This window comes from Rhinolophus sinicus, chromosome 18, assembly GCF_057876585.1.
Source record: "Rhinolophus sinicus isolate RSI-liver-muscle chromosome 18, RSI-T2T, whole genome shotgun sequence".
Classification (NCBI taxonomy): Eukaryota; Metazoa; Chordata; class Mammalia; order Chiroptera; family Rhinolophidae; genus Rhinolophus; species Rhinolophus sinicus.
Window position 1 is genome coordinate 116,802,276 of NC_142518.1, and position 22,393 is coordinate 116,824,668.

The 22,393-nt window shown below is 39.8% G+C and overlaps 2 protein-coding genes and 1 long non-coding RNA gene across 4 annotated transcripts in view; 2 read left to right on the plus strand and 1 right to left on the minus strand.

Moving 5' to 3' along the window:
- LOC141569556 (uncharacterized) overlaps window positions 1–12,790 on the minus strand; it is a 29,254-nt gene extending 16,464 nt beyond the window's left edge. The window contains exon 1 of the long non-coding RNA XR_016019905.1: window positions 12,666–12,790. This is a non-coding gene — a long non-coding RNA (uncharacterized LOC141569556). The remainder of the gene's footprint in view (window positions 1–12,665) is intronic.
- On the plus strand, window positions 869–8,730 carry CDX4 (caudal type homeobox 4). Its single transcript, XM_019747924.3, has 3 exons — window positions 869–1,370; window positions 6,722–6,867; window positions 8,008–8,730. The coding sequence occupies exons 1-3, from the start codon at window positions 869–871 to the stop codon at window positions 8,212–8,214; spliced, it is 855 nt and encodes a 284-aa protein (XP_019603483.1). The 3' UTR covers window positions 8,215–8,730.
- CHIC1 (cysteine rich hydrophobic domain 1) overlaps window positions 12,193–22,393 on the plus strand; it is a 37,375-nt gene continuing 27,174 nt past the window's right edge. The window contains exon 1 of one of the 2 annotated variants that reach the window (XM_019747997.3): window positions 12,193–12,998. In XM_019747997.3, the coding sequence (XP_019603556.2) occupies window positions 12,721–12,998 (278 nt within the window). In that variant the 5' untranslated portion in view covers window positions 12,193–12,720. The remainder of the gene's footprint in view (window positions 12,999–22,393) is intronic. The other variant, XM_019747996.3, reaches the window with a different exon arrangement.

Here is a 22,393-nt window from a genome sequence, read left to right on the forward strand (position 1 = left end):
CTTTTCCATAATCTACTCTCTTCGTCTTTCTTTAATTTGTGCGTATTTGTAAAACATTCAATTAATCCAACCGCCTGTACAGTGGAATGTAACTTTAGGAAGGCAAAGCAGGAAAGTTTGTCTCTTGTTCACTGCTGTATTCCCCATGCCTACAACCGTGCCCGGCACACAGCAGGCGCACAATATATGATTGTGAAATAAATCTTTGTCCTTGGAAACAAAGCTCTCCTCTCAGGGGAGGGTGCAATGAGAAGAAGGGAAAGCCCTTTTCAGTGGTATGTCCAGTACCCTTGCCAGGGAACGTGGGCAGAGGGGATACCACGATGCAGGCTGGGCATGCCAAGATCAGTGGAAAGTGAGGAGGCTCGAGGGTAAGGTCTGAATCCCAAGTAGTAGGACTTGGTTCTGCCTGTGCATGTCTCCATTTCACTTTGGAGAGAGCTGGTCAGAAACCGCTGCGGGAGCCCCTGCCTCCAAAAGCGCCAGCGGTGCAATGGTGGCCAGATGGACACAGTGCGAGAAAGATAAGACAGAAAGGCTTGGGAGCTCTGGGAGAGGGAGCGTCGAGTGAACAAGTCCCCGCGAAAGTGAAATGGCCCTTCATTTGAATGCAAATGCTATGTAAAAGCCTGAAGTCCCTTGACGTCAGCCCAGCCATTGGTGGCCCATCTATACCGGGCTACCAGTCACCTGGAAAGAGTCTGGGTGGGAACCGCGGGATGGAGTAGTCTGAAGGGTGCGGAGGGGCGCGCGGCGTAGCCACGGACTGAGCTATTGGTTCGCCGCTGTTTCTCAAAGTAGGCTTGGGGCCTTCCAGCGACTCACTTCAACATGACTTAGGGAACTCCTTCCTCGTACCCAAGCCACCATGTACAGAAGCTGCCTTTTAGAAAAAGAAGCGGGCATGTACCCGGGCGCTCTCAGGAGTCCCGCGGGGGGCGGCACCGCCGGGACTGGCAGCAGCGGGGGCGGTGGGAGTGCGCTGCCAGCCTCCAACTTCACAGCGGCCCCCGCTTACACGCATTGCATGGGGTATCCCCATGTGCCCAGCCTAGATCTCCACCGGTCGTCCTTGGCGGCCTGGGGCTCACCCTATAGCCCCCCTCGGGAAGACTGGAGCACGTACCCCGGGCCGTCCAGTACTATGGGCACAATGCCCATGAACGATGTGACCTCGAGCCCCGCCGCTTTCGGCTCGCAGGAGTACAGCAACCTGGGCGCCGCGGGCGGTGGAAGCAGCGCTGGCACCCTGCCAGCTCCAGCTGGCGGGTCGCTGTTCCCCATCGACGCCGGCCCCGCCGACGCCTGTTCTCCCAACAGGAGCCGCCACAGCCCCTATGCTTGGATGCGCAAGAGCGTGCAGGTGCCTGGTGAGTAATCGGTTCCTCTAGTTCTCCTGGACTGCCAGTCCCCCTACTCCCCAGGCCTCTGCAGGGACAGCTTAACTGAGGACAGCACTGTGTGGCTGACTGCCCAGGGTCCCCGCTCGTTAGTGGCCTCCCTCAAAGCCCGCAGATTGTGGTACTTGGAACTAAGTCGACCCTGGTTGTGTTTTTCGCCATTTCCTGATCAGTCAAGGAAGCAAGGGGGTGGACAACGGGCATGGTAAGCCACAAGGATCAGGATCCAACACTGTAGTCGCCCTGATGGGAAAACAGATGCTCGAGAAACATTGATGGGTGAATGAGGCGAGAGAATAGCCACGGTGTCCCACCCCCCAAACTGGTGATGCTCAAGTTAGGTTCGAGGTGCTTGCCTGGCAATGGACCTTTCACTTTAGCCACGAAGGCACCGCGTCCTCTCAAGGAAGCTCCAGCTTCCTGTATCCAAGTTGGCAGAGGCGAGCTGGACTGAAACCCATCGTCTTCTTCCAAAGACCTTTCCGCAAATGGAAGCACTGAGACAGGCGAGAAGGCTACAGCACGCCTCTGGGCCATGATATGCTACTCAACCCTAACATCCGCTGGGCGCGAGCGACTATCAGCCCTAACACTAGGCAGTGGTGAAAGCCCTCATAACTGTCCAGGCAGCTGTCCCACCTGTGGGGACTGGATGCTGGTCTGCGTCCGCGGGCAGGAAGGCCCAGACATCCCAGCATAACGCTGACCCGTGCTCCTGCCAGCAGCCACTGAGCAGCGGCTGGGAGCCTGGGGCGGAGGACGTGGGCACTCTGCTTTAATCTTGGACGGGGGAGGCGGGGAAATGTTTGTTTTCAGCTGTTGTTGTTCTTTTATCACATTCTTATTATTCCAACCCATTGCTTCCTGTCATTAGAGAAAATGAGTAAAATTCGACTTTATCACTTTCATCTCTCTGGGGAGAAAAATGACATTTCAATAGTCCACAGTGATTATGCTCCTGTTCACAGTTCTGCACTTTTTCTCTCCTCCAAAAAGCAACTTTTTCCATTAGGAGGACTCAGCCCGGAGGAGGCAGGCAGTCTGGTTGATTAGGGCATTACGAGGGTAGAAATCTCAAATTAAGAGTAGAGTTTAAATACTTGGCTTTAAAATGTTTGGAAGTAAATCTGCATATATATATGTACACACACACACACACACACACACACACACACACATATCTCAGCTGGCTAAGTAGAATACAAAATGACATTAGGGTGGGGCACTCCCAGAGCTGTTACTACATCTAATTTTAGGCTTGTAATGAACATCCATTCACTAAATTCTAACCATCAGAAAAAGACACAAAAGCCAGAAAAGTAGCTTCTCCCAGTCCAGGATTATGTTTTGAAACACTTTAGAAAAGGAAAGGCACAAGTATGATATTTGAAAGAGAGAACAATGGGGGGGGGGCAAGATAAAAGAAATTATCTTGAGTCACGAATTTTCTGTTTATTAAAAGTCTTCTATTTGCTTTTATGAGGCAGATTCTTTCCCTTGGGAAATTCTGGTGTGAGAAGTTTAGATTCTGGTATCTTCGTCGTTAGCTAAGCCTTCAAACCTGGCTGTACAATGGCATCTTCACAAGATTTTCTCTCCCACTTCTGTGAGAAATTTAAAATTGAATGATTTTGGAATCTCTTTGATTCCTGGTAGTCTATCCTATAGATGAGGCTTTATTTAATTTCATCTTTGTTTCATTTTAATGTCTTCTAAATTAAAATTACCTCTTTGCTATATTCTTAGAGCCCAAGGTGCATATTTAGCAACAATTTAAGAATATAATGAAAGTATGGACCCTCACCCCCCCAAAATGCACAAAAGCTCCCCTGTGTGGTGTGCACACATGTAGTTTTTTGAATAATTTGGGGAGATTCATGGGCCCACTTAAGTCCTTCCATGGATTTCAGGTTATGAACCTCATAAAAATATTAAGCTGATCACCTCACTGGACCACTCAGAACTAAAATGCATCAGTTTTTATGCTTAGTCCACAATGAGTGTTAAACAAATATTTCTTGAATGAATGAGTCATAGCCTCCTAAATTTACTTCACTCTGTATTATTGTGGGACAACACTTGGCTTATGGCTGAGAAGAAAATAGATGAAAAAAATGGAAATAAGCCCTCCCTGATTAAGGGTAAACAAATGAAAGCTCTTTCCATTACTGAAGAATGCTTTAAATAGCCTTAAGTAAGAGAAAGAAAAGTACACACATTAGAGGACAATCAGAAAACATTTCATAATGGATTAGTATTGCATTTGATTTTCTAATGAGAGAAAGGGGACTGACATACAGAGTAAATGGCTGTCCCCTAGGTGATTGTATTAAAGAGTGTGGTATTTTTATTTCCACTTTGTTCCCAAGTGGTCTGTTCCAATACACATCTCATTTTAAAGATTATGTGAAAAGGAACCTGACAGAAATGTTCTGTGAAAAGTTAAGCATTTTCGTATTTTTAACATTGTCAGTGCATTACAAGTAGAAATTATTTTTCATCTTTTCTTTTACCCAGAGTTGTAGCCCAGGGTGTGTATTGGCAAGGTGGAAATCTAAGCAGGGCTGGAGAGAAGCTTTCTTCTTAGGGGTGGGAAAGAAGGGGAGAGAAGAAAGTGACTAATTCTGATTAAGCCACTGGAGAAAATACTGAGGAAGTCATACTTAAAAGATTGTATTCAATCAGGATACTTGAGAAAATGAGTTGTTTAATAATTCCAGAAGTTTATCATTGTCTTCCTCGCTTTTCATCATTTTACTGGACAATTTTTTATAAATGAATTTGGATACAATTGTTAACTAAAAGCAGCAAAGAATTTCCATAAAATTTAAAGTCATCATCATGGGGTCGATGGCACTGTGCTCCCTATAGAAGGAAATTGGTTTGATCATTTTCACCCTTATTGTCATCATCATCATAACCCCTAGATCTGGAGAGTGCTTTTCTGACTGACACCACTTTCACAGCCGGTCTCTCAAATGAACACATTCAGTATGGTAAGTCATCACATAGGATGAATGCTTGCAAACCTTGTGGGGATACTGCATCCTGGGTAATGGGAAGGAATCCATCTATCCTGAACTCCAGAGGTTTGTTAGAGTCCTTGGGGGCTGGAGGAGGCAACAAAACCCCCCCTACAGAGAGATAGAAGCTTAAAGTAACTTTGTTACTTTTACTTTCCCAAATTAACTCACAATAGCGCCAGAGAAGGATCCCTCACCCTCAGAAATGGTTAGCATCTGGGAGAAGAGAATAGCTTAAACAATAAAATCTAATACTCTTAGCGCTTTGTTGGTGCTTTTGTGTGTGAATATGGACATTGTGCTCTACTAGAAAATGTCCACATCCCATTTAATTTGATTTCATCATTTAAGGGGCAGAGGCAATGAAAGGGAGGGAAGAAGAAACTTCAGAGGGAAGGACACAAGAGGAGCACCAGGAAATGGGAATTCATTTCTCTTTGTAAACTATGCAGTCAGTATTTTCCCGTGAGCTACGTCTTCTTGAGGTTTGAGGTCTTATCTGTCAGGTTGGGGCAGCAGACCCTTTTAACACTTCGCATGGCTTTGATATGCAGCCCGGCACTTCCTCAACCCTCCTTTCTTCAGGGGTTATATTGCCGGAAAGGGTGAGGATTTTCATGGCAAATAAAGAGGCCTGGTCTTGACTTTATTGTCCTCAGGAGAAACTGCAAGAGGGGAATTTATGACCAGTGGGGGTGGGGAAGGCCAGCAACCTTCCAGAGTTCTTGAAGTCTGGTTATGTTTACTGATTGTCAAAGAGCAGAAAACAGACACATGCAAGTTTAATTTTATCTTCTGCCTCAAGTTAGAATTTAAACATTCAGCCATTTGGGGATTAGCAAGGGTTTTAGGAAACATCTCTTCAAAGATGTGTTTCAATCCTATGATTTGAGGTTTTGGAAATAAATTAAACCTTAAAGTTTTCATTGTGACCTCAAATATACATTCTGCCTTTGTAACATACCAAATGCCGGACCTCTGGTTTCCTGGGTTTCTGTTTGGATTCAGAAAACCAGCTCAAAGTTTGAGCCTTTGAGGTAGGTTAACTGACTGGGGCTCATCGTTTTCCATTTTCAAGGGGGTACGTTTTGTTTATTTCATTACTCCATGAGTTATTCAGCCATTTAGTTTAATCCTAAAACATATCTCTCATCTAGAATTTGTTTCTACATTAATGTCCCTTTTTTTTCTTTTCTGGAGATGAAAGGGTGTCTGACATTTGTTTAGGGCTTGTAAATTCCAAACCAATTGGCTGGTGTTCCTACATGTAAAGAGGGTTCAGGATGGGATCTGATACTATGTAGGTCCTTTGTTAGGCCTGTGCTGCATCTTAACACCTCAATGGAGTTAGGGAACCACTTTAAAGAAACCTTTGTCCTACAGATTGCTCCCCAAAACCTCAGATCAAAAACAACCAGAGAAGATCAGAAGGAGTTTGCCAAAAGCCATAGAGGAAAGGAGGAAGATCCTGGAGGGATCTTCCAGGATCTTGAAAAGAAAGCGAAGTCACTTTTGGAAAATTTGAAAGGAGGAATAAAACTCTATTTGAAGGAGGGCATGAGAAATTAGTTAAATTTCTGTGACACAAAGCAAATGTATGTATGTCCTGCCAAAGAATATTCTGGTTGAGTCAATAACCCCTCTTTAACCCATTCATTATCTGTTTGGGAATAAAAATTGGTTTAAGACTCACACACACACCAAAAAAAAAAATTAACTATTTTTTTCCTAATAGGTTATAAGGGCTATCCTAGAACAGAATCTAAGTGACAATAAATGATTTTAATTACTATTTAAACAAAATTCTGTCTAGAATGTATATGCAACTACAATGTATATAACTAACAATGTCAGGGTCACGAAGTCATTTACCACATTTGGGACATTCTTGTGCTTTCCAAAATGTTTAAACTGGGAATGACATGTAGCACACTGAGCTATGAGTCAAAAATAAGTGTGTCAGTCCTCACTCCTCAGCTCGCTAGCACAAAGCCACTTACTTATCTACACTGAGCCTCATGTGTAATCACAGCTTACGTGTGTGCTTTAAAATGCTTTGGGGTAACAGTAGGTCAGTGGTAGCATGATAGGTGTGTAAGATACACACACATAATGGCCACAGATGACAAAATATTTAATGGAGGAATGGACTTATGAGATATTTGGTTCAAAAAATGTACTTGGTTTATATTTGAAAAGAACAGATGAGGGTGGGAACAGTGGCTGTGATTCCTTCAACCAAAACAATCTCCAAAGTGGTAAAATATGATTAAATGCACTGCTTTCCCCCCCAAACAGGGAAAACCAGGACAAAAGAGAAGTATCGTGTGGTTTACACAGATCATCAAAGGTTGGAGCTGGAAAAGGAATTCCACTGCAATAGATACATTACCATTCGGAGAAAATCAGAGCTGGCAGTCAACCTGGGCCTTTCTGAAAGACAGGTACAGCAGAAGTACATCCAACATGTCTCATGTAGTCATTTCAATAGGCTGAGAATTTAGGGAAGTCTGTAAGCAGGAGCGGAAGGAGAACAGAAGACGGAGACATTCTCCAAGCTCTCTTAAAGCCCACATTAATCCTACTAGAACCTCCTAGTTTAGTCTCATTGTCAGTGAGTTTATTAATAGTTGAATGTGAGCACTAAGTAGGTGTGGAAGCAAGGAGTGGGGACATAGGAGGTGGAGAAGGGTTAAAACTCCCATAGAATTGATCTATGAAGTCAAAACCTTGATCTAATTCCCCAAGTAGTCACAACCAATGTCTGAAGTGGAGATTTGGCAATCATGGCAATTATCAGGATCATATCAGTCAAACTGCAACAGTAACTGAATACCAGTGCTGCTACCTGAACCAAGTTTTTCTATTATTCAGGGTAGGAAATTTAATTTTCTACAGTCTACATAATCTTATGATGCCTGCCTCAAATTTGGCTTACTGAGGGTACTTAATGAAGATTAAATCATGCAAGGATCAAGGTTTCTGTTCACCCAGATTTGACATTACGTAACTACCTGATGTTTTTTTCACTTGTCTAGAAGTAATCCTGGAATTAAGAATTCTAGTATTGTAAAGTCCATTAATGTATTGCCTTATCCCAAGCAGCTTGCATTTCAACCATATATGAAAGCACATTGGTATCATAGCGAGACATATAGTATTTCCTTACCCTGTTCACCCAGTTCTATGTTTCATTAACCTTAATATTAGGAAATTTCTTTCATGACATATCGAAATCACCTTCGCTATTTAAACCCTCCCTTTTTATGACCACACTTCAGCATCTTCCATTCTATCATTTATTTCTACTTGTGCAACTAGACGTGCTGAGTGAGGTATAATCTAAAAGAGAACTGCATTCAGAGTCAGTAGCCCTAGACTTGATCTCATGCAAACAAGACACTTTCCCTTTCTGAGCTTGAACTTTTTTTTAACCTGTTAAATGGGCATATTTTACAAGGTCATTGTGAGGCTAAAATGAGGTGATGCATGTGAAAGGGCTTTGTCAATGCTAAAGTCCCTGTGTAATGTCATCAATGACTATAAAAATTGCCCCATTAAATCCGAAGTATTTTGTATTTCAGGTGAAAATCTGGTTTCAGAATCGCAGAGCCAAAGAGAGAAAAATGATCAAAAAGAAAATCTCCCAGTTTGAGAACAGTGGAGGCTCGGTGCAAAGTGACTCTGGCTCCATCAGCCCTGGGGAACTACCTAACACTTTTTTCACCACTCCATCTGCTGTCCGTGGATTTCAGGCTAATGAGATACAGCAGGTCATAGTGTCTGAATGAATGAAAATCAAAGTGTAAAGTGCCCTCCCTTAGCGTTCACTTTTTGGTCTCTGAGATATCAGCAGGGGACCTGGGACAGGATGTAATTCCTTGTAAGGTAATTCAGGGGTCACTTACTATTAGAAACCATCCCCAGAGAACTCCTGTTATGTGCTATGCTATGTGTCAGTCAGTCAGGAAGCTTGTTGGTAAGCTATATAATTAAAAGCTACAATCATAGGCCCTGGTAACTCTATTTACAATTTCAGAAACTTGCCAGTGAATGTACTGTAAAAATCAATTCTGCCAGGGGGCACATCTGTGTATGTGTACTTGTGCTTGCTATTTGATGCTGGGTGTGTTTTTTTATGCTATCTTTGGAGGGTGGGGAAAAGGTAAGCAGAAATTTATCTATCTTTGGATACCTTTTCAAGTGTTTAATTCAAAAGCTAACAACATTTTCACAACAAGACAAATGTTTAAAAAATCAGCAGAAGGTGATTCTGAATCCATTGTCACTGGTTAATAAAAGTAAGAAATAAAAATGATTCTTGTCCCTCAATCATACTTGTCGGGTATTGATGATCTTATCTCAGAACTTCCAAACTGCAGTGTCAATTTTAAATCTTGCCAAAACAATGAAATCAGACTAGAACAATACAGGCTGGCTTGATTGAGTCACTAGAAAGGCAGATCTCCAACACACAGAATAAGTACTTCCCCCTTTCTGTCTTTGCACTCCACTTACCGTTATAGTTCAGTGGCAGTCAGACCTAAAAGGAACACGAGGACAGTGCACTGGTCTATAGCCTTCACCTTCAAGCTGTTCAATTTTACCTCCGTTATGTCATGTCAACAGAGTGGGGCCCAAGGAGGTGCAGTTTACAGGCTACAAACACACAACTTGGGCTCTGGTGAGTAGAGTTGTCTGGAATTTTTGGTGTTGGTCCAATACGCTGTTTGCATATAGAAGTGGCCAAAATCTGGGCTCTGAAATATCTTGGGTTAGCCAATTCCCTTTTCTTAGTCTAGATATATATATTGGAGGATACATCAATTTAAACTCTTTCACCTGAAATCTATGTAATTTTACTAACAATTGTCACCCCAATAAATTTAACAAAATAAAATTAAAAAAAAAAGTTACTAAATTTTCTGTAAGTTAATGGAAAAATCTAGGACTAGATCTTACCATATGACCCAGAAATTCCACTCATAGTTAACTACCCTAAAGAAATTAAAACATATGTTCACACAACATGTACCTGATTTTTCATAACAGCATTTTCATAATATCCAAAAGGTGAAAGCAACCCAAATGTCAGCATTGGTGAATGGATAAACAAAATGTGATATATCCTTACAATGGCATACTATTTATCCATTAAAAGAATGAAGTACTCATACAAGACACAACATGGACGAACCTCAGAAACATTATGTTAAGCGAAAGAAGCTAGACACAAAAGACCACATATCGTATGATCCAATTTATTTGAAATGTCCAGAAAAAAAATCTACAGAGACAGGAAACAGATTGATTGCCTGGCCTACAGGTGAGAAAGGGGAATGACTGAAAATAGGACAGCTATTTCTTTTGGGTGTGACAAAAATGTTCTAAAATTAGTTTGTGCTGATGGTTGCACGACTCTGTAAATTTACTAAAATCACTGACTCACATGCTTAAATAGATAGATGAAAGAAAGAGAAAGGACGGAAGGAAGGAAGGAAGGAAGGAAGGAAGGAAGGAAGGAAGGAAGAAAGGAAGAAAGAAAAAGAAAGAAAGAAAGAAAGAAAGAAAGAAAGAAAGAAAGAAAGAAAGAAAGAAAGAAAGAAAAAGAAAGAGGGCTTTTAAAAGTTATACTTCTGTTCAGCTGTTTTAAGGTTGAAACACCCTCAGATGGTTACATCTGTGACCTCTTGCCTCAGGTCCCCAAGCATCAGGCGGGAGAATTACTCCCACATCCCCTGATTAGCACATCAGACAGAAAGTTATACTCATATGGCCTACTTTATTTTCCATCCACTCCTAGCTTTACTATTCTTAAAGGTTGCTAAAGTATCATTTCAAAATCATGTTGTTTCTTGTGTTTCATGACAAAATGTGTTTTTCTCAGCTTGCTCAATTCCAAATTCTCCTACAGTTCAGCAAAACAAATTCCCTTTGGAATCATGTTTGCCTTTTCAGCACACTGTATATGCAGGAAAACAGGTGAGCAGATCTGACTGCACTTGTGAGTTTCTCCAAGCATAGCAGCACCAACCTGAACTGCTTTATCATTTTGACATTTGACTAGATGTCAGGGGCCTCTTTCATTTTTGACAGTGGATTTTCCCCCTTCCTCTCCTTCCCTTCCGTTCTCCACAACCATCATTTCTTAGCTTTTACCATAGTTGCATGAACTCATCACAAAGTCCACCCCTTATACTCTTTTCTCTTTCTTTCCTTTAAACATCCTTTCTTAGCTGAATCCTGAGTGGTGAAAAGAAGAAACGATCATTTAGGTAGTAACCAGCAAAATACTTCACTGTAGACATTGACTTAGTGTACTTTTATGGATAATATAAGATGTTTGGAATTTTTTTTAGTATTACTTATGGCTTTTTTGCTTTTTGAAAGAAAGAAAAACTGGTGCAGAACATTAATTTGATCTTAAGTCTAAGGTATGTCATTCACATAAATGATACATGATATTTATTAACACCTAAGAAAGGGAGATATAGTATGTATGTCTTGCCAAAGGCTATTATAAAATATTTTAAGGTTTCATCTTATAATAAAATTTCTGGCCAGTAGATAAAATCCTCTATACTATAAAAAACTAGATTTTGTTGCTTATTGATAGTGTTACAAGTTATTTTTAAAGTTCTTAAATAATCAAGCTTTCGAGGAGAAGACATTTTTTTCATTTTAGTAACACAAACTCTTTGATAATGAATCTAGTTTGATTAAAGCTTCTTATAGAACTAATTTCTTCATCCTTCATACATCCTAAATGCTTTGTTTATAGTGCTCTACTTCTAATGTAAAGCTTATTCTAAATTAAAGTGTGGCTCTGTCTGTTTCCACAGTTAGACTGTGTAATCGTGATGTAGCTGTAGTGTAGCAGAAAGAACAATGAAGCTGATATTAGACTACCTGGATTACGGTATTTGTTTTATAACTTAGTAGATGTGTGGGGACTTTAGTGTCTTCATGAGTCCAGAATTATGACATAGATTTTCGTGCTGCTGCCAAGTATGAAATAGTTTGAGATGTGGATTGGAAACTGAAAATATGTGATCTGTACACCATTTTAGTGTGTGTGGAGAAGACACAATATTAGAAATGGAAATTTTTGGACAAAAGGTCACCATAGACCTTAATAAATTACTTAAACTTCCTGAGCCACTGGCTTCTCATGTATAAAATAGGTATGATGATGCTTATCTCAGAATTGTTTAAGGATTAAGTGAGATATTGTATGTGAAAGAGTCTAGCTCAGTGTCTGGAAAATGAATGATGTTAATTAATGTTTCCTTAGGTTGGAATGCTTCTCCCATCCCCCATTCCCGCTCCCTCCCTCCCCCCCCGCCCCCCCCCCCCCCCCCGCACTCCCCACGAAAAGGAAACCCTCCAAAATTCAAACATCTTTCAAGAAACAGCCCAAAAGGCACCAGTCTACACCTGAAATCTATGTAATTTTACTAACAATTGTCACGCCAATAAATTTAATTTAAAGAAAAAAAAGTATCCAAACAATTTCAGTCAATATAGTCCTTTGGTTAATAGTACTGGACTTTGAGAATCAGAAGAGACCCCCAAATTTAAAACTGGGACTGACATTTAGTAACTCCATGACTTTATTCTCTGTGTCTAGGAATTATATCTGTAAAATGAGATAATCGTGGTATGTAGGCTTGTGAAGTATTAAATGAGATATACACATAAAGTACTTAGCTTAGAAAGTTCTGTATAAGAGTTACATAGTAGGAATAGAAGTGGTAATAGAAAGTCTCCTCTTCAGTAAAGTGTTAATAAAAATGCAATGCAGGGCGTGAGAAAGATCTGATGCTGAAGAAACGTAAGGAATTGGTATATACCTTGAGGTATTTGGGACAAAGTTCTCATCTCACTTTTATAGAATATACTTGCCTATACTGGTGTTGGGTGGGTGTGGGTAATAACACTGAGTATTAATTAATTGCAAGTGAAACTAGAAGGCAAGTCCCCCGAATACAAGCAGCAGAGGACAAAAGAGCAGTATTAAGATCAGCATCCGCAGACCGGACCTCGATAATTCCCTGGAGTTCACCTCTAACGCCCCTCTTCCCTTAGAGCCGCGCAAGCGTACACTGATTTGTTCCTCTCCCTGGTGCCCCCGCCTCCGAACCCCCGTCCCGTCTGCCACAACACGCAGGCGCACCCCTCAAATCCTGTCCCCACCACACTCCTCTTTCTCTTCATTTCGTTCCCCCTCCTCTTCCAGTACCTCAGCAGGTTCAAACTCTTCTACGTGACGGTGGCGGCCATCGAGGGGTCACGTGATGAGCATCCTGCTGCCCAACATGGCGGAGTTCGACACCATCTCGGAACTGGAGGAGGAGGAAGAAGCGGCAACGTCGTCGTCGTCGTCGTCGTCGTCGTCGGTATCGGGGCCTGACGATGACGAAGAAGATGAAGAGGAGGAAGAAGAGGAGGAGGAGGAAGAGGAGGAGGAGGAGGAAGAGGAGACGCCGCCCCCGCTTCGGGTAGTGAGCGAGGAGCATCTGCGGAGATATGCCCCGGACCCTGTGTTGGTGCGCGGCGCGGGCCACATCACCGTGTAAGCGAGAGGGGACCATGGGGTTTTAAAAGGCTGTGATTTAACAACAGAGAAATGAGAAGGTGATCAAGGGGCCTGTGGAGTTAGGGAGGGCTGACCGAGGCATACACTTAGGAAAGGACACCTAGTCTAAATAGACAAATCAAGGGAGATAGCTGTTACGGGAGTGAGAATGTAAATGTGATGCACCTACACCTGGTAAAGACTGAGTGAGTATAGCACAGGGAAATTGAGGGGTTTGGCAGTCAGGGACATTGGACTCGGGGCGAGTCTATGCTTCTCTGTGTGTGTTGGCAAGGGAATAGTCTTTCAACTGCAGGATGTACCACAGCATTCTTTGCTGCTAAAATTGCTGTGTAGTGGAATACGGTGACGGCTGTGACATGTGACAAGACCTAGACTTGGATTCTTCAAAACAGAAACATGATGCATTTTCTGAATATTGTAGAATATCCAGCCACCCACATATTCAGCCATCCATTCTTCCTGTCCAATCCTTATATGAATGAATACAATTAACCTTCCCGTGTCTTGATCACCCTCACTCTGACATTCCTTAAATATCACACAATTAGAGGCTCAGGGTGAAAGGCAACTAGGAAAAGTACAAAGAAAGAGCAATGGATTTAAAGTGAGGGCTCTTATATGTTAGTCCCAGCTTTGCTTTTTACTGGCCCTGTGACCTTGGTCAGGTTACTGCCCATTTCTGGCCTTTGATTTCTCCATCTGGAAAATGACAGGTTTGGGGTACATGGTTTCTAAAGACTTTCAGCTCTGAGATCATTTAAGATAACCTCCAGGAGATTTTGTATGTCCATACATTAACTACGCAAACATTAAGTATATGTATATATGGAATTAGTCCTCCAGAAGCTGAGGATGATTTCTTGAAACCTTATACAGACTGACTTTTAAAAATTGAAATCTTGGATAATATTTCAGAAAATAAAAGGGGGAGTGACCTCAGCATAGTAGTTACAAAACAAAAGAAGAACATCTTAATGATTCTTTGGGCTTTGAAGGGTACTTTCTCATTTTTATGTGCTTGGGTTGTAAATATTTGGAAGTTTGAGTATTGTGTCATGTTCATTCTCTTAACTCTGCTATCTTTTACTGCATTTGCAAAATACAGCTACTTTTTCCTATCAAGTCATGCTGCCTCTAATTTTGATGATGGCTCCCCTAGCCCCTTTGACTTTCAATTTAGTTTGTATTACCTGAAACCATATAATATGCACCACTTTCCCCATCGTGTTAGCTGTTAATTTTAACATGTTGAATATTTTCATTTCATTATGCTTTTGTGATCTTTGCATGAAATGTATCAGGAAAGATTTTGAAATTGTGCAAGAGGTTGGGGAGATTTTTAGACCGCTTTTTCATTAGGCAATTTTAACATAGTTTTTCTTGGTCCAAGAATTTTTTAGATAGCCTACAATGACCAGATGCCAGCTTTCTGCACTGTTCTCCTTGCATTCCTTTCATCACTAGGGAGACATTTTATTACTCAAGCTAATTATGATTCTGGCACCAAAGGTTACTTTCATGCAGATTATTTCACATGACTGAACAGAAAAAAGGTTTTTATTCCAGTCCACAGTTTATATTCCAACACTCCTCCCCCTCATTATTTTCTAAAATTCAGAGAACAGAGAAGGGGCAAAGAAAAAGAATTTAAGTTCCCTGAAACTTATTTATGGTTCCATTCTACTCTTCACACAACCATGGTGAAGTACTTACCAACCTGTTTTCAATTAAAAGCAAAACACTGACACTTGCCATGCCCACACCGTTGTGGTAGGTATAAAGTCCCTCCCAGCTTAAAAATTTTGGAACTAGGAGTACGAAGTCGTGGTGCTGGTAGCAACTGTTGGTGTCAGTTGAAGCCAAAACCCAAAAAGCAGCACACCAATAATTGAATTGCTAACCAGTGTATATACTTTGGAAAATTATTTAGTTGTATTGTACACATTCTCTCACCTACAAAACACATTTTTAAAAGATTTTTATTAAAATATAGCTAACATACAATATTATACTAGTTTCAGGGGTACACCATAGTTATTCAACATTTATATACCTAAAGAAGTGGTCACCGTAACTCCAGCAACCATCTGGCACTGTACCACACTATCATAATATTATTGACTATATAGTAGTACCTCGGTTTTCGAATGTCTCCGTTAATGAACATTTTGGTTTATGAACGCTGTAAACCTGGAAGTAAATGCTTCGGGTTTTCGAACACGACTCAGAAGTCGAACATGTCACATGGCTTCTGCTGAGTGCAAGATCCTGAGGCCTAGCTGTCGGCTGTTTTCAAACGTTTCAGAACTCATGGATTACGTTTGAAAACCGAGGTACCACTGTATTCCCTATGCTGTGCATTACATCCCCATGACTTACTTGTTTTATACCTGGAAATTTGGATGTCTTATTCCCCTTCACCTTTCCTCCACTTTTTATTTTTCAATTACAGTTGACATTCAATATTATTTTATATTAATTCCAGGCGTACAGCATATGGTTAAACATTTATATAATTTAACAAGTGATCCCCCCTAACTAGTCTAGTACCCACCTGACCCTAAAGCACATTTGATGTTAAATGTCTCAGGTTTGAAAAAAGATTAAATGTTTCGGAGAAAGTTTTACGGGATCTGAGACTATGGTCTTTTTATGGTTGTAAAACTTTTCTTATATCAGATAAAGTAAGATCCTCAGGAAACAGTTCATCTAATTCTGAGACATCTAAAGTATGAGTTTCTGTTTGATGTGTTTCTGGCATGGGAGTGTTAGAGTCGCCCTATCTGAATGAAATATTTCTTATTCTCTCTCACTTCTTATTTTTTTTCCATTCTCTGTGCAGTCATCTGTTCTATAGAGGACTTTGTTTTGTTTCAAAGTTTAAAATTAGAGAACCATCACCTCAAACTCAGTATATCTTAAACCTAGCAATTTTTTCTCCCCACATTGGCTGTGCATTCCAGTTGCCCCATTTCTGACCCTGATACCACCATTCTAATCTTCTGGGGTATTATTTCAAATCTTTGAGTCATTTTAACTCTTCCTCCTCCTTGACTTGTCCTATGCCAGTCTGTCCCAGAATTGTGTCATCATGCCTTTTGAAATGTCTATTCGATTTTTCATTTTCTCCATTTCTGCTGGCACCACTCTAGTTTGCATTGCCATCTCCTGCTTGAATTATGGCCACAGTCTGCCGCTTTTCCTCACTCCAATCCATCCTGCATGTTTGTGCCAAACTAATTTTCTTAAAACACTGTTTAATCATGTCACTTTCCTGCTGAAAAACCTACATTGGATCTTAATTAGGTCTGAATTCCTATGCTCTTTTCCTCCAACTTCTGAGGTCAAGGAGTCTCTCCACTTGTCCAAAGCTCATCCCTCCACTGGTGCCTTCCATACCCTTCTCTCGCAGACTCCTTCCAGATCTTCCAACGTCAGGCAGCCCATCTCTCTAATATTACTCCTCTCTGCCTCTCTACTGGCTCAGCTTGTAAACATATTCAGAGCCTAGTTCTTTAAAAACAAAGTAAAACAAAAGCATTCCTAGACCTACATGCCCCTTTTGCTACTGTCTGGTCTCCCTTCCTTCTGAAAATTTCTTAAGAGTAGCTACATTCATCGTATCTATTTCCTCTTCACCCCTCTGAGAACTGACCTTGTTAGGATCACCATGACCCTCTTGTTGCTAAATTAGTGTTCATCTTTTATTCCCTATCTTTCTGGTCCTCATGGCTGCATATGACACCTAGAATAACTCCCTGTTTCCTAGAAGCTTCTACTCCAGGGGTCACAAACACACAGGCCATCAGAGAAAAGACGGGTCACAGAAAATAATGCAGCATGAGTAATGATGGGAACTTAGTTGGACTAGAAAGTATGTGTTTTAGTTAAAGGTATTTAAATTCTGATTTTAAAAAAACAAACAAACATTTTTTCCAGCCAAACAAACCTAAGGATTCCTTGGCCACTTCACTCTCCTGGTTCTCCTTGTATTTTTCTGGTTATTCCTTAACTGTCTTATTCATGAGATTCTCTTCCTCTCTTGTCTCTTGAATACCACTGATCTCTAGGGTTTTGTTCTCAGATTGCTATTCTTCTCATTCCCTACTCTCCCTAGATGGTCTCATCTCGACTCTCATGGTTTTAATTATCGGATGTCTCCAAGATGTGTATCTCTGAACCCGACTCTGCTCAGACTCCTTCTTATCTGGTGTTCCTCACCTTATCTTAAATTCAACATATCTGAAACAGAATTCATTCCTCTCCTACACACCCTTCATACTCCCATCGCAACCCCTCAAAAAATTGCTCCTATTTCTGTTTTTTCTATGTCAGTTAAACGTACCTTCACTGATCCCATTATTCATCCTTGGTTCCTCTTTCCCACTCACACTTCTCACAGCTATGCAGTCAGCAAGTGCTAACAATATATGACCTAAACTTTTATTATTTTCCTCCCTACCACCACTTCCCTGAATCAGACCCCTTTTACCACACTAATTCGTTGTCTTGCCTTCATCCTTTTCACCTTCACATTCATCCCCCAGCCTGCTGCTAGATTGGAGATACTACTTTCCTGCTTAAGACTGTTCTGAGTTTTTCACTTCACCTGCAGGATAGAATCTAAGTTCCATAACATGACATACAGAACTGGACCCTGTCGATCTATCAGCCTAATCTCCTGACATTTCCCCTTACTGCTTATATTTTCCTGTTCATAACATGCTGTTTCTTTTTTTTTTTTTTTTTTTTTGGAACTAATTTTTTTTTAATTTATTGGGGTGACAATTGTTAGTAAAATTACATAGATTTCAGGTGTACAATTCTGTATTACATCATCTATAAATCCCATTGTGTGTTCACCACCCAGAGTCAGTTCTCCTTCCATCACCATATATTTGATCCCCCTTACCCTCATCTCCTACCCCCCACCTCCCTTACCCTCTGGTAACCACTAAACTATTGTCTGTGTCTATGAGTTTCTGTTTCTCATTTGTTTGTCTTGTTCTTTTGTTGTTTTTGGTTTATATACCACATATCAGTGAAATCACATGGTTCTCTGCTTTTTCTGTCTGACTTATTTCGCTTAGCATTATACTCTCAAGATCCATCCATGTTGTCACAACTGTTCCTATATCATCTTTTCTTACCGTCGAATAGTATTCCATTGTGTATATATACCACAACTTCTTTATCCATTCATCTACCGAAGGACATTTTCGTTGTTTCCATGTCTTGGCCACTGTAAACAAAGCTGCAATGAACATTGGAGCACACGTGTCTTATGTATAAATGTTTTCAGATTTTTTGGGTAGACACCCAGGAGAGGGATTGCTGGGTCATATGGTAATTCTATTCGTAATTTTTTGAGGAACCTCCACACTGCCTTCCATAACGGCTACATGCTGTTTCTTATCTCTTTGCCTTTGCCTCACCCTAGTCTTCCATATGTCACCAACTCCTGCAAGTCTTTTCTGCCCCCACTACACCATAGGCTGCAATGGTAGGAATAATTTCTGGTTCCCTCTGAATCTTCAGTGCCTGCCCTGAAGTAGACACTCAATAAAAGTGAGTTGAATAAATATTGGTTCACTTTAGTAACACTCAATATGCCCACCATAATGCATACTATATTATAGCCCCTCAACAAATACTAGTTACTAATCCTTTCACCTTTCTCACCCATTCCCAAACCCTGCTGTTTTGTTTGTTCATTTATTCTGTTCTTTAGATCCCACATATAAGTGAGATCATACGGTATTTGTCCTTCTCTGTCTGACTTATTTCACTTAATATCCTCTAGGCCCATCCATGTTGTTGCAAGATACTAATCTTTTAATATGCAGTTAATTATAATTTCTTAAGAGGTAGAATGACCTAACCACACTAATTGTAATTCCAGTTGATAATTATCTGAGATGATAATCATACACGGATATTTGGGGATTTTTTTTTCCAAATTAAAAAAAAACATGGCTAAATGAACTCTCACCAATTTGAGGTTCTAGAAACAGAAATAATGAAATGTCTTTTAGAAGTGTTGTTTCAGAAATACTATACATCTGGCTGATATAAAAGTATCTATCACTTTTCTTCTTGATATTTTTAGGATAAATATTTAGATCCAATGTATTGAAATGCAAGGAAAATTATATCTCATGAGATATTTTTCTTATTTGTAAGCATTACCACACTCCTCATATTACTTAAAATATATAGACATTTACCCTTGATACCGTGTTTCCCCGAAAATAAGACCTAGCTGGACAATCAGCTTTAATGCGTCTTTTGGAGCAAAAATTCATATCATGTAAGACCGGGTCTTATATAATATAAGACCCAGTACCCGGTCTTTAATAACATAACATAAGACTGGGTCTTATTTATATTAATTTTTGCTCCAAAAGATTCATTAGAGCTGATTGTCCGGCTAGGTCTTATTTTCGGGGAAACACAGTAGTACACCTGTACAGAAGTTAGTAGAGATGATAGGTTACTAATTCTCACGTATTTATAAAATTGTCTCATTAAAATTAAAAGACCTTAAGTTATTACCTATAGAATTGAAAAAGATGGCCACATTTGCCAAACAGTGCATTTTGGCAAAAACTTAGAGAGCACTACAAATATTAATACTTCTCAAATCAGTGAATGGAAAGCCTTTTCTGTAAGTAGCTGTCTTTGAGGGATTACAGTGATGAGTTGTTAATTTGTGTTTATATAAGGTAAGTATTTTATAAGATTTTAAGCTCTGAGAATACTGAAGCTGTGGTAACACTTGCCATTTCACGGTGTGGCAAGACATGATTGTTTCCATATGAAAGATTAAAGAGATTTAGCAGTATTTTTTTTTAAATCTCTTTGAATTATATGGCATAGATTTTCCTTTTCCTTAGTATAGTAGATAAAGTTCAGTACATATGGTTCAGCATCAGTGTTACTATAAGTGCATAGTTTTCTGGTTAAATCATGTTTCTTGTTGGCAGAATTTTACTATGCTTTCATTTGTTTTCTTAAATAACCTGAATATGTGAACTTTAATTTGTGCAAGGTGTTCAAAGGCTGATGTATAGCTTTTTTCAAAAGGATTTTAAAAAGTGAGGGGTGTAGGGAGGAAGAGAAGAGGGAAGAACAACTAAGAGGACCCATCCTTCTTTGGCTTAATTTCCTTTACTCCAAAGAATTCTCCAAGAAATTAAAATTTGGGGCATTGAATAGAATACAATCATTAAGAACCAACACTGGGTCCACTTCAAACACAGTATTTAATGAAACCAGTAAAATGACAGCATGAGCAGCTCCCAAGTGCCTGTTTGTCTAATGTGGAAGAACCACACATCTTGGCTAAAGTCTGTCACTTATCAGTAATAGGTAGATGAGCTTGTCTAACCTCTGTGCACTAACAGTTCTTAACTGAATGGTTTATTTATGAAACAGAACTGAGGTGTTTATTCAGCAGCAGCCATTTCGACATTTTTCTCTAACAACTACTAAGTGAAATGTGCTTAAGGTTATTTGAGTTAAGTAGTCTTTTAAAGTGCTGAGTCTTTAGTAGAGAAAGTTAAGGAAGAAATCCCTGGTAGACAAAAACAGCATTGTTAACTGCCTTTTAGACAAGATTATGAAAGGATATTGGGCCTAGTTTGCCTGTGTCTATACCTTTTGAAGTAGATGTATATAAGCCATAAAGGAGTATTTTAAGAAGTAAAATGAGACTTTCCTTACCATTTCTAATATACTTTTTATATTTTAGAAAAGATAATCGCTTTTTATGTTAGAGTAGAAAATTAGTAATGTGAACTTCAGCACTGGAGTAAGCACTGTGAAGAATACAGAAAAACAAAGGACAGGCATTGCTTTACAAAGCTAATGGGGAAATTGGCTTTAAGATATTGATGTGGAACAGCAAAGAACAAAGAAATGTTTATTAACTGTTGAATTGTATAGTACATGTTAGATGTGTCTATGAATCTTCAGAGAAAGGGGGAATCGATAAAGGCTTGAGCATTCAACGCATTACAGCAGGGGTTGGAACTTTACTTGGGCCATAGGTTTTAAACTAGGGAGAGGAACCACATGAGGAAAGACAAAAGCCACCGTGGCAGTGGCACTGGAATGGAAGGAATTGTTATAAGAATGGTTTCAAAGGAACAAATAACAGGACTTGTGACCACCCAAATGTCAGCAACATGCAAAAAAAAACCAGTTGAGGGAAGATGCAAAAATGATACCAAAGTCTAGGTTAGGAGAGTCAACGTGCCATTGATAGAGATGAGGAATTTGAAAGGGGCAGCCAGTTTCAATAAAAGATAACATTTAATTTTAGACATGTTTGACCTATGTTATTATTATTTTATAACAAGATGTCCAAATGCAAATTTTCAGTATGCAATTAGAGATGAGGGACTAGCGCCATGTTGAAACCTATAAAACTAGAGATATAGATTTGATGGTCATCAGCATAGAAGTAATTGTCAAAGCTAATAAATACAGATGAACTGTTACAGCTTCCTTAGAAAGAAAAGCAGATGACAAAAGGCTAAATTTGGGGAAAAACACAAGAGTGTTAGGGGAAGCTGAAAGAATGGAAGAGTGTTGGTAAGGGTGTGATCAAGTCTCACAAGCTGCAAACTCAAGGGGAAAAGTTCTGAGAAGAGGACATTGAATTTGGCAATAAATAAGACAAGATGAACTTGTTCTGAATAAATTTACTAAATAAGAGATTTGTTTTCAGTAAAGTGACAGCACCAAAGTCAAATTTCAAAAGACTAAGGGAGGAATATTAAAGAAATGGAAACAGCAGAAAGGAAAGTACGTTTGTCTTGTGATAAATGCAAACACAATAGCAAGGCAAAGAATTGAAACAATAGAAATATTCCATATATGTTGTGGAATATATCTGTCTATATCCTCCACATATTTGATGTCTAGTAAAAGAATGGCAGCTGGGAAAAGTTTAAAAAAATTTTTTTAATTTTTAATTTTTCAATTACGGTTGACATGCAATATTATATTAGTTTCAGGTGTACAACATAGAGATTAGACATTTATATAACTTACAAAGTCATCGCCTGACAAATCTAGTACCCATCTGACACCATACATATAATAGTTATTACAACATTACTGATTATATTCCTCATGCTATACTCTACATCCCCACAACTACTTTGTAATTGCCAATTTGCGCTGCTTAATCCCTTCACCTTTTTCACGCAACTCCTTCCCCTCTGGCAACCATCAATTTATTCTCTGTATCTATGAGTCTGTTTCTGTTTTCTTTGATCATGTATTTTGTTCTTTAGATTCCACATATAAGTGAGATCATATGGTATTTGTCTTTCTGTATCTGACGTATTTCATTGCAT